This window comes from Ictalurus furcatus, chromosome 9 (assembly GCF_023375685.1).
Source record: "Ictalurus furcatus strain D&B chromosome 9, Billie_1.0, whole genome shotgun sequence".
Classification (NCBI taxonomy): domain Eukaryota; kingdom Metazoa; phylum Chordata; class Actinopteri; order Siluriformes; family Ictaluridae; genus Ictalurus; species Ictalurus furcatus.
In genome coordinates, this window is record NC_071263.1 from 27,644,454 (window position 1) to 27,662,038 (window position 17,585).

At 41.2% G+C, this 17,585-nt stretch overlaps 1 protein-coding gene across 1 annotated transcript in view; it reads right to left on the minus strand.

Moving 5' to 3' along the window:
• The window catches only part of fmn2a (formin 2a), a 55,111-nt gene extending 37,955 nt beyond the window's left edge, over positions 1 to 17,156 (minus strand). Inside the window, exons 1-7 of the mRNA XM_053633646.1 lie at positions 15,966 to 17,156; positions 14,339 to 14,419; positions 11,822 to 14,016; positions 10,454 to 10,614; positions 9,362 to 9,460; positions 2,614 to 3,674; positions 2,225 to 2,369 (exon numbers count right to left, since the gene is read on the minus strand). Of these exons, the coding sequence (XP_053489621.1) occupies positions 2,225 to 2,369; positions 2,614 to 3,674; positions 9,362 to 9,460; positions 10,454 to 10,614; positions 11,822 to 14,015 (3,660 nt within the window). The 5' untranslated portion in view covers position 14,016; positions 14,339 to 14,419; positions 15,966 to 17,156. The remainder of the gene's footprint in view (positions 1 to 2,224; positions 2,370 to 2,613; positions 3,675 to 9,361; positions 9,461 to 10,453; positions 10,615 to 11,821; positions 14,017 to 14,338; positions 14,420 to 15,965) is intronic.
• Positions 17,157 to 17,585: the final 429 nt, after the last annotated feature.

Here is a 17,585-nt window from a genome sequence, read left to right on the forward strand (position 1 = left end):
ACCAGTGCTATTCCCCAACATCCCAATCAAGGACTTTTACAATGACATGGCCTAGATGTACCGGTGAGTCCTTAAATAAAGCAGCTAGAAATCTGGTAATGGAGATGCAGTACTGTTGTGATTATCAATATTTGCTATTTTTTATTGATATCACTTACTCTACTTCCTATACGTGATACAATTATTGCTGATTAGAATGATTATTTCACTGCATATGCATTTTCAGGTTGCTCTCAAATTTACATTTACATTTATTCGTTTAGCGGACGCTTTTATCCAAAGCGACTTACAAATGAGGAAATACAAGCAAAGCGATATATCAAGTGGAGAACAATACAAGTAGTGCTACCCGTACAAGATCTTTTCATCGTGTCATAGAGAAGCAAAGTGCACAGATTAGGTGTTTTTTTGTTTGTTTGTTTTTTATAGGATAATTTGTGCTTGGCATTTTCGCGGTTGGTTAGGTGTTCACGGAGGAGGCGGGTCTTTAGCTCATTTTTGAAGATAGTGACAGATTCTGCTGAGATTGAGGTTGGAAGTTCACTCCACCACTGAAGGACAGTTAGTGTGAAGGTTCTGGAAAGGGACCAGATGGGGGTTTGATTGTACAGATCAGATTTGAGGAATAAGGGCCCATATCTTCAAGACATAAGGCTAGTGGGTGGTTTAAGTAACTGTCTTTATAATAGAGCCCAATATGTCTCTGTGAATGAGGTCTGGCAGTTGAAGACAGTCTATAACTTTACAGAACCAACCAGAAAAAGTTTCTCTTGTCAGAAACCATTTCACTTCACGGTTGTCCCTTGAGCAGCACGGATCAAAAACAGCTGTGGGTTTCACACGTCTAAAATAAGTCCCTCAGGTTGGCTGTAATTCAACCTTCCAAAACAAATGGCTCAGAAACATATCTAAATTGTCATTCTTTACATACTAACAATGATCTATATGTACCAAAGTGCAAATTAACTCACTACCTTAAAGAGCAGAGAGGCGATGTTGTATTAAATGCAGTGGTGATCTGAACTCATCAGCAGGACGACTGCAGGAAGGCATTAAGGCATCCTTCAGGGTCCAGTACTAGGCCCTGTTCATTGTACTAGTTTCCCAACTATTTTTTGTCCAGTGAACCCCTTCAAGATAATTTATTTAACTTAAGTACTCCCTGAGATGTTCAGCAGGCTAACGCTTTTTGAAACCTTTTTTTTTAATTGAGCTGCTTTTGTTGCTGCTTTTTTTTGTTGTTGCCACAGCTTGAAACATTCAACTGTTAGCTAGAGTTTCATGTTTTATTTTCATGTCTTTTTAAGAAAGCTGGGTTCAACCTTTCATTAGAAAGATGCCCCAAACACGTCTTATACTTTGGGATGGGTTTGGCCACTGGAAACGTTCATTGTCTTGGATGTTCCTCCTCTTTTGATTTTCTTTTACTGACAACATAGCTGTCCGTTTGAAGTGATTTGAAGGAGTTGTAAAGCTGAAGACATATCTAGTCACAAAGAATGATTTAGCTAGTAAAGGCTGTAGTTTATGTTTAACTCTCAAGAGCGACAGTTGAGGTCGTAAGTTTACATACGCCTTGCAGAATCTGCAAAATGTTAACAATTTTAAAAAATAACAAGAGGGATCATAAAAATGTAGTTTTTTTTATTTAGTACTGCCCCGGATAAGCTTTTTTCATATAACAGATGTTTACATATAGTCCAGAAGACACCATAATAATTCCAGTTCAAAAGTTTACACACGCTTGATTCTTAATACTGTGTGTCATTACCTGGATGATCAATGACTGTTTTTATGTTCTGTGAGAGTTCTTCACGAGTCCCTTGTTTGTCCTGAGCAGTTAAACTGCCCACTGTTCTTCAGAAAAAATCCTCCAGGTCCTGCACATTCTTTGCTTTTCCAGCATCTTTTGCATATTTGAGCCCTTTCCAACAGCGGCTATATGATATTAAGATCCATCTTTTCACACCGAGGACAACTGAGGGACTCGTACACAACTATTAAAAAAGGTGCAAACGTTCACTGATGCTCAAGAAGGCAACACTATATTAAAAGCAAGGTGGGGGGTAAACTTTTGAACAGGATAATTGGTGTAAATTAGTATTATTTTGTTTAAATATCTTGTTTGTTTGTTTTTTTTTTGTTCATTTAGTAATGCCCTTCTGAAGCTACATAAGATATTTGCATGCGTCCCAGAAGACAAAATAATAACATTTTATTTTACCTGTTTAGTCTTGGATTTGGAGATGGTATCAGCGATTGGTTTCTTCTTCTTTTTTACTGCACTTTTGGCAAAAAGCTCAACGAACTCTTCAAAGTCAACATGAGGTTCCTCCACCTTCTCCCATACCAGGTGTGTGTTTGGCTCTCTGTGGCCAAAGGAGAATAAGAAACCCTTGAATTGTGATAAAGAAGCACTTAAAAACCAACATGGTATTGTTTGTTGAACTTAATTCTATTTAAAGATCTAGGCAGGATTTTTAACTTCTGACAATTAGTCACAAGTTTATTCATTGTAATACTCCAGAGATACAAATGTGCATACTGCTCATACACTATGCATGTTAAAGCAAAATACACACATCATTTACACTCAATGAGGCAAATAATTACTTTTTGGCATGCAGTTGTATTCTGGTCCAGTATAAAGGCTTCATGGGTCGTGGAGGCTCTATGACTGCCTTCAAGGGGACAGAGTCCTGAGAGGAACCCATTGACATCAACCTTAGAGAGGGTGGAGGAACAGGTCCACACCCAGGAGGAGGTGGTGGAGGTGGTGGAGGTTGAGGTCCAAAACCTGGTAGAGGTGGAGGAGGTGGTGGTGCAAAGCCTGGAAGAGGTGGAGGAGGTGGAGGTGCAAAGCCTGGAAGGGGTGGAGGAGGTGGAGGTGCAAAGCCTGGAAGAGGTGGAGGAGGTGGAGGTGCAAAGCCTGGAAGAGGTGGAGGAGGTGGAGGTGCAAAGCCTGGAAGGGGTGGAGGAGGTGGAGGTGCAAAGCCTGGAAGGGGTGGAGGAGGTGGAGGTGCAAAGCCTGGAAGGGGTGGAGGAGGTGGAGGTGCAAAGCCTGGAAGACAAGGAGATGGTGGTGGTGGAAGTTCAAAACCTGGAAGAGGAGGTGGTGGTGGGGGTCCAACGATTGAAGAAGGTGGTGGCGGTAGTGGGGGAGGAGGTGGGGCCTTTGCCAGAGGTTGTACAGATGTTGGCAGGGGGCAACGAGGTGGTAGAGGAGGTTGTACTACTGACTCAATTGATCCCAATGTTGGGGTTAGCAGAGGAGAAGCTGAGGATACAGCTGAACTAGTCAGAACAGGAGATGGAGGAGGTGGAAGGGTTTGTGTCGTACCCTTCTTTTGTAGTCTTTGACAATTATGTAGCTGTACTAATGAGGTGGTGCTGTCAGTTAAATCACAAGCTCCAGATAAAGGCACTGTAAACTTGAAGTCCTCCTCGACGGGAGAGGTCTGGACCGACCTCGTCTCGTGAGAAGACATTCCTTCATTGTTTTTTGTAAACACGTGACCAACACCACCTGACACCGTTCCTGTCAATATCTCCTCAGAGTCGTTCAGAGGTCTGCGGTCTTGCTCCAGATCTCGTATCCTCTCTCTTAACCCCTTGATCGTTTTCTCCAGCTCATCGACTGATACAGAATTCTGATCGGGAACAGTGGACTTGTTCTACAGAGAATAAGAATGGAGGAATAAAAGAGAGCTGAAGAGAAACAGATCCTGCCCGTTAAATAAATCATTGTAACCTGTAGAACTTCAACACAATGCTTTTTACAAAGTTTTGGCCCCAAAAATACGCCCAAATCTACGGATAATCTGTGGTCATTTTGAAAAGTTTCAACATTTTGCATTAATTTGTGCGAATCGCGAAATCCTAGCGGGACTGCTATATATATATATATATATATAAATGCTCCTACAGCTTAAACTGTAGGCATTAATATTAACCTGTGATTGGCTGCTGCTCGTACACCTTCTGACCAATCAGATTCGGAAATACAACGGTGCTGTGGTGTAATTATCAGTATTATCAGGGTGACGTTCTGCATTCACTAATGACAAATGATAATGCTGAGCTTATTGTGGATGCTAGAGGGCGAGTTGTTTTGCTGGAGTTAATGAGAAATGATGAAATAAAATAAAAGAATCTCAAACGTTTAGATCGTATTGTATAATTCTCCCCAGTTTGGTAAGATGGGGTTACTTGAGTCAATGAAATGCATTGTAAAATGCATTGTAAAGCAAAACAATGCTTACAATGCATCTGTGTGTGTGTGTGTGTGTGTGTGTGTGTGAGAAAGAGAGAGAGAGAGAGAGAGAGAGAGAGAGAGAGAGAGACAGAGAGAGAGAAAAGATAGGGCTTTTCCAATAACACAGGCCAGGCATGCATGTGGTGTACCACAAGGCATTAAAAGTGGTTTGGCTTATGGGGGAAAATCTACTCTTGCTTCCCGGATAATGGGGTGAGGGCGAACATGGAGGAATAAAGGAATCGCCCCATTCAGCATGTAAAACTAAATGCACGCACACATGTACACACACACACAAACCAGTAGTGTGGGTCACAGGAGTCTAGAGAGTCTAGACGCCAGGAGTGGTGTCTCTGTGGGCTCCTTGTAGGCGAGCCGCGGATTCTGGGGAAATCAGGCAAAGGGGCCAACGCTACACCATGATCCAGCCTCAGACAGCTTCAGAAACTTCAAACGCCCTTGTGTGTGCATATGTGTGTGAGTGTGTGTGTGTGTGTGTGTGTGTGTTGGGGAAGTTTAGGGAAAACCTTGTATATCAGCGGTCTAATTACTTACAGATGTGATCGCGCTATCTCTCTAAGAAGTCTACAATGCTTCATTGAGTCAGATCTTTTCAAATGTTATAGCAATGCAAATTTTATATATATATATATATATATATATATATATATATATATATATATATATATATATATATATATATATATATTTTTTTAATCTCATCTTAGTTATCAGGAATACAAGCAATATGTGTAGGATCCTCCTGATAGTAAGTGTACAGATGGAGGGAATGGGAAAGCCATTATATCGATTAGAGAATTTCAAGGACGTCAAACACGCTTCATACTGTAAATAATTTCATCCCTAATCTATATCTATAGCCTACATTTCAGGTAAGAGGAAACTTTTTTTATTATACAAATTCGATTGTTATTTTTTGCCCATAAACCTCAACTGCTCAGCTGTAAACTTACGATAGATACGACAGATAAAAGCGTCTGCGAAATGAATAAACACGAAAGTAAACCGAATCTCATCCACAGTAGCGCCGTCGTTAATGAATGAAATAACGCCGAAATGTCTGGAAAGGAACGGATCTAGATTTGTAGATCGCCACTGATCACCAGCCATGAGATACTGTACGAGTTGTGTCCTTAGAACAATATGCTAAGAAGTCAGCTATAGAGAGCACTCTTCCTCAGCAGACCCCACACACTGATGAATCAGGGTTCCTACTGTCTCTTTGAGGAAATCTTTTTACAGTCTGAGAGTTTTCCAGGAAATGCTCCTTGACTTTTGTATAAATGAGTGCCTTTACATCTGCGTTTGTAATACTGCGTTTCTCGTCAATTTGGGGCGCAAGTGACACGAATCCGGACCCGAGATAAACGCCTGACGTCAGCTTTCGAGAAAGCAGTTGAGCATTTTCAATTAACAGGGCATCCCAAAGTCAGTAATTCCTCCTATACCACAGTAATTTGCCAGCATGTCATACTTTTTATCCATTTAGAGTGACATTTGATGTTATCAAATGTCCATGAAACAAGTTAGTTCCTTACGGCTATAAACAGTTTTTCCTTCACTCGCCTCACACATTTACTCCTTCTTGAAGTTAGGCCCTACAGTGTCTCATGTTATCAAAAAGTGGAGTGTTCTACATTACATCCTGAAGACTTTTCCATGTCTGAAGACTTAAAGTTACGGCTTTATCGCCGACTGTTACAACTGGAGACTCCTTCTGTAACTGTTAAATAAACTTTGATTTATTTATTTATTTATTTATTTATTTTTTACAGAAAACTTCCCCATATTAACAATTACACAGGTTTTAATCTGTTCGTGTGGGCAATCTGCAGTACAAGTCCATTCGAATGAGCCATTACGACAGTGCTGTGAAAAAGTATTTGCCCCATCCTGATTTCTTCTGTTTTTGTGTATATCTCCATACTAAAAAGTTTTAGATCTTCAAACGAAATACGACATAAAACAAAGACAACCTGAGTAAACGCACAAAACAGTTTGAAGCAAAAAAAAAATATCTTTTGATTAACACTTATCTCCCAGGTGCAAAGGTAATTACCCCCTTAAACGTAAAATCTGGTTGTACCACCTTTAGCAGCAATAACTGCAACCAAACGCTTCTGATAACTGGAGATCAGTCTTTCATTTACGTATAGTACTAGGATTTATTCCTACGCTTTGGATCATTGTCTTGCTGCATAATCCAGTTGCGCTTGAGTTTCAGCTTACGCACCGAAGACTGGACATTCTCCTTTAGGATTTTCTGCTAGAGAGCAGAATTCATGTTTCCCTCAATTATTGCACGTTACCCAGGTTCTGAAGCTGCAAAGCATCCCCACACCATCACACCGCCTCCACCATGCTTGACCAGTGTTTGGTTTATACAAGATGTAACAGGACCTCTGTCTTCCAAACAGTTTCACATTCGACTCATCAGTCCACAGAACATTCTCCCAGAAGGTCTGAGTATCATCAAGGTGTGTTTTGGCAAAATTCAGATGAGCCTTAATGTTTAACTGGGTTAGCAGTGGTTTTCACCTCGCCACTCTTCCACAGATGCCATTTTTTCCCAGTGTCTTTCTGATAGTGGAGTCATGAACAGTGACCTTTATTGATGCAAGAGAGGCCTGTAGATCTTTTGATGTTGTCCTTGACTCTTTTGTGATTTGCTGGATGAGTAGTTGCTGTGCTCCTGGAGGAATTTTGGAAGGCCCCTTCTGGGAAGGTTCACTACTGTGCCGAGTTTTTCCATTTGGAGATAACGGCTCTCACTGGGGTTCTTTGGAGTACCAGAGCCTTTGAAATATCTTTGTAACCCTTCCCAGACTGATGTATTTCAATCACCTTCTTCCTCATCATTCCTGGAATTTCCTTCAACTTTTGGCATAGTGTGTTACCGTATAAGACCTTTTAAGCAAATTCATACTGTTGAAAAAGTTCTATTTGCGTGTTGATTTAATTGAACATGGCTTGAAGTAATCAGTCCAGCTGAACCTCATTAGATATGGGACATTAGTAACTACAGGGGGCAAATACATTTTCACACAGGCCCAGTTGGTATTGGATAACTTTGAGATATAAACAAATACAGAAGAAATCAGGATTTCACAGCACTGTATAGAAACGATAGTGTATTACAGTTAATATATTATAATATATATAAATCTAAATTTATAAATGAAAAATAGCCATATTATAAATACTGCTAAGCATTTAGGTAGCCTCACTCTAGCAGTGCAATTTACCCAGATCCTCGTTTTCCAAATTATAAAACATGTTCCTATGAATTGATGCTTAAATGAGGTATGAGTGACTACAACCCCAATTCCAAAAAAGTTGGGACAGTATGGAAAATGCTAATAAAAACAAAGAGGAGTGATTTGTAAATGTATTTTGACTTGTATTTAAACAAAAACATGTAAAGACAAGGTATTTGATGTTTTACTGAAGGTAAATGTTTATTTTGAAACTGATGCATGCACGATGTTCCAAAAAGTTGGGACAGGGGCAATTCAGTACTAATAGCGATGTGACAAGTTGAAATAAGAAGGTGAGGCAATCGTCTAATCATAGTATATAAGGATCCTTCAAAAAAGGCCTGGTCCTTCAAGAGCAAGGACGGGTCGAGGCTCGACAATGTGCCAACAGATGAGTCAGTGAATAATCCAACACTTTGAGAACAACATTCCCCAAAGACACATCGGTAGGATTTTGGGCTTTTCACCTTCTACAGTGCTCAATATAATTAAAACATTCAAGGAATCCGGTCAAATCTCGGTGCGTAAAGGGCGAGGCCGAAAACCACTTCTGAATGCGTGTGATCTCCGATCCCTCAGACGTCACCGTCTTAAAAACCGTCATGAGTCTGTAATGGAGATCCTGTCATGGGCTCGGGAATACTTTGGTAAACCTTTGTCACTCAACACCATTCGCTGATGCATCCACAGATGCAAGTTAAGGCTTTACTACACAAAGCAGAAGCCGTACATCAACACTGTCCAGAAGCTCCAACGACTTCTCTGTGCCGCTGACAGTAGCACAGTGGAATCGTGTTTTGTGGTCCGACGAGTCGACATTTCAAATAGTTTTTGAACAAAACAGCCGTCGTGTTCTGCTGGCCAAAGAGGAAAAGGACCATCCAAGCTGTTATCAGCGTCAGGTCCAAAAGCCAGCGTCTGTCATGGTATGGGGGCGTGTCAGTGCTCATGGCATGGGTAACTCGCACATCTCTGAGGGCAGCATTAATGCAGAAAGATAGGTACACATTTTGGAGCAACATACGCTGCCATCCAGAGCAGGACAACGCCAAACCACATTCTGCCCGGATTACAAGCGCATGGTTTCGTAAGCAGAGTGCACGGGTGCGAGCATGGCCTGCCTGTAGTCCTGACCTGTCACCGATTGAGAATGTGTGGTGCATTATGAAGTGCAAAATAAGGCAACGAAGACCCCGTACAGCTGCGCAACTGAAGAAATGCATAATGGATGAATGGGGGGAAAATTCCGCTTGCTAAACTTAACCAACTGGTGTTTTCACTCGGCGCCCAAACGCTTTATAAGCGTTATTAAAAGAAAAGCTGATGTTACACAGCGGTAAACAATCGACTGTCCCAACTTTTTTAGAGTGTGTTGCAGTCATCAGATTTGAAATGAGTGTATATTTTCAAAAATAAATTAAATTCACAAAGTAAAACATCAAATAATGTGTAAATAATGTGTTTTCAGTATAGTACAGGGTGAATTGAATTTTCAGATGACTCTTTTTGTTAGTTTTTTTGCATTTTCCATACTGTCCCAACTTTTTCAGAATTGGGGTTATACACTATTTACAATACACACAATATACACAGTATAGTCATATATTGTATTCTAATCTATAACTACAGTCAGTATGGTTATAGGTTATAAATCTATAAATTTATCATGTAAAAGTTTTCCCTGGTTTATGAGAACCATCCTGTAAATTCTATTCTGTTACTGATTTTTATTAAGAATAGCACAAGGGAACATGATATGGATGCACACAAACACACAAATGTATACCTTTACATTACAAATCACTCTTCCACACACACACACACACACCTGGGCTGTAGTACAGGCTGAAGGCCAGAAGATTTGTAATCGTCCTGGTGCCCGTGCTTCAGGCTGACCGAGCGGAGCCCATGTGTACAACTGCTCCTTCTGAGAAACAGAGAGAGAGAGAGAGAGAGAGAGAGAGAGAGAGAGATGGAGAATATGGGGAAAGTGTCAAAATCATTAAAAATCGATATTAATATGGGAATGTAAGGAGAGCTTATTTTAAACATGTCTATCTAAAGGGAAGAGTGACCTCTGCTGGTACACACTCAGACCTTTTTGCTAAAGCATCTTATTTTAAACTTCTTATTTTGAGGAACATCTCCCTGCTTTGAAAACAACAACAACAACAACAACAACAACAACAACAATAGAAACCATCACATAAATTCTAATGGATTCCACTACAAATACCATTACAAACCATCAGCTACCCATTAAAACCATTACCATTACCATGATTGCTCTTTACTGGTATCCACTAGACATAACAAGCCACCAATAGAAGGCACAGATTACCAGTAGAGACTCACAGGGACAGGCATTATAGATTAGATTAAAACCAATACAATTCCCATTATAACTATTAATACCATTATGAATTCTATGAGGGTTTCTATTGTTTTTTTCAGCAGGGATCTCTGTTTGGACACACACACACACACACACACACACACACACACATTTTCTAAATTCTCCTACTTTTCTCCCCCACAGTCACTGAATGTCCTGAGGTGTTTAATGATGTGCTATACGATGTGAGAAAAGTTTTAATTTTAGCAAGTTCCTTCAGCAGCCGCCTGCCACACACACACACACACACACGCACACACACACACACAGCTGAATGCTTAGTATGAGAAATAATCAGATATAGTTCTCTGAGGCACACTTTTGTCATATACTAGATACTCGTCTTAATATCTACACTAACGTGAAGTATAGCTACATGGAGGTTATTAAACATGGTGCTTATTATTTTAAGCATTTACAAAACAGCAAATGTGCAGCTGTATTGGCCTACAAGAAAAAGAATGATATGTAAGCTCTTCTTGGATAAAGTCAAGGAGAGAGTATAAAAAAAAAGATCAAACTTACATTAAAACTGGGCTTGTTGATTGCATCACTTCCCATGATTGGCTTTCTGAGGCAATCATTGAAGGGCTGAAGAATTCCCAAAGCCAGAAACCGTGAACATACCTTCTCAGCTTCTTCACCATCAGTATCAGTAGTAGAGCACCTTTCAAACAGAGAACGACCTGAGAGAGAGAGAGAGAGAGAGAGAGAGAGAGAGAGAGAGAGAGAGAGAATATAGTATGCAGTATAATACATATAATTAAAAAAAATGTTTTACCCTATTCTCTTGCAATTTGGTCATTTGCCAATTCTCACCCACTTGCTTGGTTGTCCCCTATAACACTGAGAGCTACCAGGCATGGGGGATGAAGTGAGGGGAACTCGTGTGGTTAAGGCTTTGGGCAAACACCACCATGCTACCTCTGCTGCTGTCTTGAGCAAGACCCTCAAACCTCAAATGGTAAATGAATGGTAAATGGTCTGTACTTATATAGCACCTTTTAACCTTTGGGGTTCTACAAAGTGCTTTACACTGTTTCTCATTCACCCATTCACACACACTCACACACACTCACACAAGGCGCTAGCCTGCCATCAAGAGCAACTGGGGGTTCAACATGTCCTTCTTGCCCATGGACACTTCGGCATGTGGAGGCACATGGGCCGGGGATCGAACCGCCAACCCTGCGATTAGTGGACATTCACCGTTCTACCACCTGAACCACACCCGTCCCTCCAACTGTGCGGTTGTTTCTTGTCTCAATTGTATATAGCTTAGGTAAAAGTGTAAAAGTGTAAAAGTGTAACCCAAATGATGAAAAATAAATGCCTCCTCCAAGAGTAACAACTCTTGGGCTACTAGCCATGGGTGGTTGTGGCAGCAGGAACAGAAGAAATCGAACACCTGGCACTGTGATTGCATGCTATATAGGTTAAATATTAGCAAAATATTTTTAAAAAAATGTAATGGAAAGAGGGAAAAGTGGTCAAAGCCATCCCATAATTCAAACTATTTAACTGCTTTAACCTTGTCAGGTTTCCTGTGAATCCAGTGTCTATCCCAAGAACAATGGTCTATAAGTGAATGGGACACATTCAAACACTCATTCACACCTAGGGGCAATTTAGACAAGTCAGTCCACCTACCTGCATATTTCTGGAAGGGAGAGGGGGACTGGAGAACCTGGAGGGACCCCCATACAGAAAGAGGAAAAATAGACAGTAACCTAAGCTCAGGTTAACCTGGGGTCCCTGGAGTGGTGAAGCAGCAACACTACCCACCACCCTCAAACTATTTCGAAAAATAACTTTCTACCTCAATGTTGTTCTCATTTGCAAAATGTCATTTAATAAGTTCATCTAGTAATCTAGTATGAAAAGCTGTCTCACCTAAGAATACTTCTTGAAATGTGGTTCTGGCAGTTGCCTGAAAACAGGAAGATGAGTGCTGATTTCTGAAAGTGTGGAACTCTGTTTGTAAAAGCTCAGGACACCTGTTTAAAGCCTGATACCAGCTACCATCAAAACCTGCTGGGCTGGCAATGCTACAGGAGCGCTGTCTGCATGTCCTCCACCACTCAGCTCTGAGAGACCCCTGACTCAAGCTAAGGTCTTGGCTAAGTTTGCGTGGACCCATGGGGCTTTGGGCAGGAGTAGCATGTGGTGAGTGTGGAGGAGAAGACAACTGCCTCGTAGTGGTCTTCACATATGATGGCTGGATGGTAGGGTACGGTTTGACCCCAGGACTCAAGGATCTGCAAGGTTGTGAGCCTGGATCCACAATGCTCTCTGACAACCACGAGGTAAGTGAAGTGCCAGTACTTTTCCTCCTTTTCTGAGAAGGACTGCTTGGCCTTGTATCCTCCATGAAGACATCATGTTCCTCACCAGGTGCCATAATGAGATCCACAGTGCTGACACTCTTCTGTGGCATGAAAGTTACCTGCCTGACCATTGTTTCTGAGTCAATTCTGAGGTCAGTAAGCTGCTCGATAGAGTCAGGGCTGATATTCAAACTCTGAGTCAAGCTGCGATTTGCCTGGGGATCCTCCTCAATTAGGGATGAGAGAGATGAACTTTCTTCCAGATGCTCCTCTGCACTCTCGTAGGATATGCTGGTCGTTGAGGTGTCCTGGATGCTCAAGCTACTGGTTCCTTTGCTTAAATTTGCCTGAATGCTTTGGCTGCTTTCTGTTCTTCTAATAGTCATCGTAGTATTCTGAATGTGGAAGCTACTTCCTGTGACAGGTGCCACTGTAGGGTTAGGCAATATCTTTGTGCCACCTGGGCTCTGAACACTTAGGCTTCTTGGTCTATTTTCAGAGCATGAGGTCATAGTTTCAGTTTTTCCATCACCAAAATTAGCAAAGGAAGAAGGAGCCATATGTAGTACATCCACTTCTTCAGCTAAAGACAAAGATGCTCCAACAGTCTCATCTTCCTGAGGTTCATCTTTACTCTTCACTCTAATATCCAGGTCTTGGATGTTCTCTGGTTTCCCTTCTTCTGTCCATCTTTCTCCCCCTACATCATTGTCCCACTGCTTCAGTCTTATGGTCCTCTGGATATCTGCCAACATATCTTGATCCTCAGAGGCTGAATGGAAGCTGCAGAAATCAGTGTCAGACCCAGACCTGCTGCTCTTCCTCATCCCGTCTTCCACACCCATATCCACAGATGACTGTCTACTTCCTGGAATCTGCCTACTCTTTTCTAGATCACTGTCTGGTGTAAGGCCTTCCAGATCCTCCTCTGAAATGGTCCCATCACCACCACCACTTCCACAATTATTTCCTATAATCCCCACATTGTTTCTGGATTCTGCCTTCTGGGACAATCCCTTCCAGATCTGGATGTTGGAAAAGACAGAACTCTTGGAGCTCTTGATCTTGGACTTCTCAGCCAAATCAGCAGATGATTTCCTGACTTTGTCCTGAGACAAAGTCTTTCTGGAGTCCTTTGCATCTTTGTAATCTAATCCATGCCTATCTGTGAGGCGCTCTGCCCTGGATGTACCTGCCTTCCTTTGCTTGGCTTCCTGGTTACCCATGTTCCTCAGCAAGCGGACCCCTTTAGCGATCAGGCCATGCCGAGAGCGAATGTTCTCTGGGTGAAGCGCTTGCTCTTTCTGCCTTTGCTGCTCATTCTCTCCCTCCCATTTTCTCTGTCCCTCACACTGTAATCCCTCACTCTCTCTCTCTGTGGTTGGGAGCAGCTGTTGCGATGATGTAACCTGTGACGCTTCGATGGAAGACATGAAGGGGGGTGGCACTTCATCTATCCCTTTTGTATTTTCTCTCTCTCCTTCTCGATTCCTTTCTCTCACTCGGCCATAAGCCCGATTTGGTGATTCGTATCCCGGTATGCTGGATGACCGGCCAAACCAGGGATGCTCACCTTGACCCGGTAAAGCCACACATGACTGGCGCTCAGAATCAGACCCTTTCTGTAGTTGTTTTTGTTTTCTGTTGAGGCTTGAAAGGCTGCTCTTTCTTCTGTCTCTGTCTTGATGTCTGAAAGGAGAAGGGTGGAAGATCTCTCGCAACAAGGGAAACTGTGTCTCTATAGTCTGGATGGTCTGCATCCTGTCTCACACAAAAAACACGCACATATGTACACTTAATTAGCACATTTCAGAAACTTCTTAACTAAAAACAACAATAACACACTGACAGTTAGAAGTAATAACAGATTATATAGTGATCACCTGTGCAGTTTAACAGTGCTATCCTCTTGAAATCTAGCAAGTTTAGCTAAAGTTATAGGGATAAGAAAATATAAAACAAATGCATTTAATTATGCACTCCTGTTTCATAATATCACAGTATTACAAATGTAAATTGACCTCTAGCTTTCGTTCCTCTCTCTCATTCCTCTCCCGAGGTGCCGTTGAGGATTACCACTGACCTGAACTTTTCTCTGAGTCCGTCCTTGAGGAAGAAGGAAAATGAACAGCCAGTGGAGACTGCAATGCCTGGATTTATCGCCCTTTTAAACAAAAACAAGAGCAAGTCACATGAATGGCATATGAAAGCCCCAAGTAAAAGCAAGGAAACCACATTCATACTGATCTTAATCCCATTTAAACAGGATTGTTAATGCAGTATGTCAGACATAACTGCTGAGAAAATGTTGAATAGGAATTGAGGCTATATAAGTAACTTATATAACTGATTCCTGCTGACAATGACAATTGATAGGAAGGGTTTTATGGCCTATGAGGGTGTGTGTTTGTGTGTGTGCGCGTGTGTGTGCGCACATCATGTGAGCTACCAGACTGCTTGCATAAACTGGAAATTGGTGATCTGCAGACATCATACACTCACACCACACACCACAAATATGAACAGTACCTATAAGCAATATTACATAATTTCTGATCATTTCATAATTTGAAACTAATTGGGATTTACAGAGATATAGTGTCTAATTTGTAGGTATGTATGTGTTAATTACAAGTAATGTATGCTTTGAATATTGGATTGTACCGTACATAGTGACAATAAAAACTATGAGGTTTACAGGTGTATAGTAGTACCTCTATAATAAGCAATAAGAGTATGGATGGGGATCTCCTGAACCACCACTAGTGTCTACCTGGATGATGCAACGGCAGCCATAGTGCTCCTGAACACACACCAGCTATTAGTGGAGAGGAGAGTGATGTAGCCCATTCAGGGATGAAGATTCTTAGGGATCCATGATAGATAAGGGCCAATGGGGGAATTTCGCCAGGACTCCTATACTTTCCTATAATCCTACTCTTTACGAGACGTGTCCAGGGATTTTTAATGACCAGAGAGAGTCAGGACCTCGGTTTAACCTCTCATCTGAAAGACGGTGCTGTTTTTACATTATAGTGTCCCCATCACTATACCAGTGCATTACACCCCACACAGACCACAGGGTGAGCACCCCCTGCTGGCCTCACTAATACCACTTCCAGCAGCAACCTTAGTTTTCCCCTGGAGGTCTCCCATCCAGGTACTGACCAGACTCAACCCTGCTTAACTTCAGTTGCAAACCAGGCAAGAAGTGCAGGTTGATATGGCTCTGGAATTTACATTGTAGTAGCTGTAAACAGTCTTTCCTTCATATTCTCTTCAAGTTAAAAAGACAAAAACTACCTGTCCTATAGTTTTAACGACATTACTAAGCACTTGAATATCACACATGTGACATATTTACTAGAATTGACTACTAATTACTAGAAATGTACCTGTTAAATAATATGCACTTACAACACAGTCAAATAAAGTGCTAATGAAGTCATAAAATGGCTGCCGTTCTTTTCATAAGAACATCATGTGGAACTGATATTATGGAAGAGCTTGACATGAAAGAACCTGACATTACAGTTATAGATGTGTTCAATGATTAAAAACATATATACAAAGTTTTTTTTTTTTTAACTCCTATAAATTATTTGATCCTGTTTCTAAAGAAAAGAACCTACTCCATGAAGCCATAATGACTATACCGTATGCTGTCTTAGACACTAAATCCACTTAATCCAGGCAATAAATCCACTCACCGTGTTAGATAGTTCACTGGAAGCCCATTCCTTCACCTCACGCATCAGACACCTAAGAGAGAAGACGCTAGACAGAGAGAGAAAGGAGATAGAAAGCCAGAAACAGCACCTTCTGGACTGAGTGGAGTCTAAACAAAGAAAAGTATTTGTGAGTTCCTTTTGCCGATCCTCTTCTTCGGTCACATGAAGGAAGGCTTCACATCACATGGTCTCTTCGATTACATCAGCTCAAGAGAAATATATACTCTTATCATTTTCGCTCTCGAGCACATGCACACAGACACAGACACACAAACGATCTGAATATTTCATACACACGACGAACACAAATAAAACTAGGCCTTTCGCTCCGTGTCAAAATATTGATTTTATTCTGAGAAAATGAAGACGAAGAAAAAAAAAAACCTTCCACAATTAGCTCAATTCAGACTAAAGCGCCAGCATTACACCAGATATCACACCCAATAATGAAAATTTTTACAGAAGTGCTGCTTTAGCAAGATCGTTTACAAGAGACAGAGGAGGCAATTCTTGTCTATAGTTTACAGCTAATTCACAGGGATCTGTATGGTAGATGCCCCACATATTCTAATAATAATAATAGTCTAGTAATAACTGAATTTAAACAACATTGTTACGTTTTCTGTAAAGAGATGTTTATTTACATTCATGGTGGGAGTCTCCAGTGTCAGTCAGTATGTTTACACGGACGATGATAATCCGATATGAACCCGATTAAGACGATACTCTGATTAAGAAACTAACATGTAAACAGAGATTATTGAGGACCTTAATCCGATTAAAGTCATACTCGAAGTAAACACGAATGGAATTAAGACGTGTGGAGTATTCCTGTTTTAGTCGCATTATCGACGTGTACTGCAGACATGTACACACCTTAATCACAGTATTAACGTCCGAAACCACATTGTGCGACAGGACACGTACACACACGGCAGCGCTCAACCGTTTAACGGCAAACAGGAGAGCACGGCTGCGTCCCAAACCACGTACTTTCCTGCTATATAGTCGGAGAAATACATGTATCTCAGCTACTATATAGTAGATAAGTACGCGGTTTGGGACGCAGCCCACGGCTTCAAGCAGTCGTCTATTTGCACGTACAGCACGACTAATAATTAACCGCACTTGAAGCTTTCGTAAAATTCAAATTAAAAACACCCAAAACTGTATACGGTTCCATAACGAAGACCAACTGTATGTCGATACGTAAAATTCTGGAGGGACGTCGGACGGCGTGGCGTGGGGACGTAATGACGTGCGACGTTAATCGATCTATGTTCTATAACACGTAAAATGAGAACATGAAAGGGATATTCTAAAAGCGACTCATGTAAACACCTTAATCAGAATATGGTCTTATTCAGAATAAGGTCCATAATTAGATTACTGCTGTCCGTGTAAAAGCAGTCAGTGTTTTGTAACAGTCAGAATTAAAGCTGTAACTCGCTGGAAGGTTTTCAGGACAGAGGAGTTTGTGCTTTGTAGTTTCTTCAACATGAAATTTTTGTCTCACTAACTTCAAAAGAAAGTCAGAGAATGACTACTTATAGCTACTGTAACATAAGTGATAACAGGAAGGCATCAAATCTGGGTGAT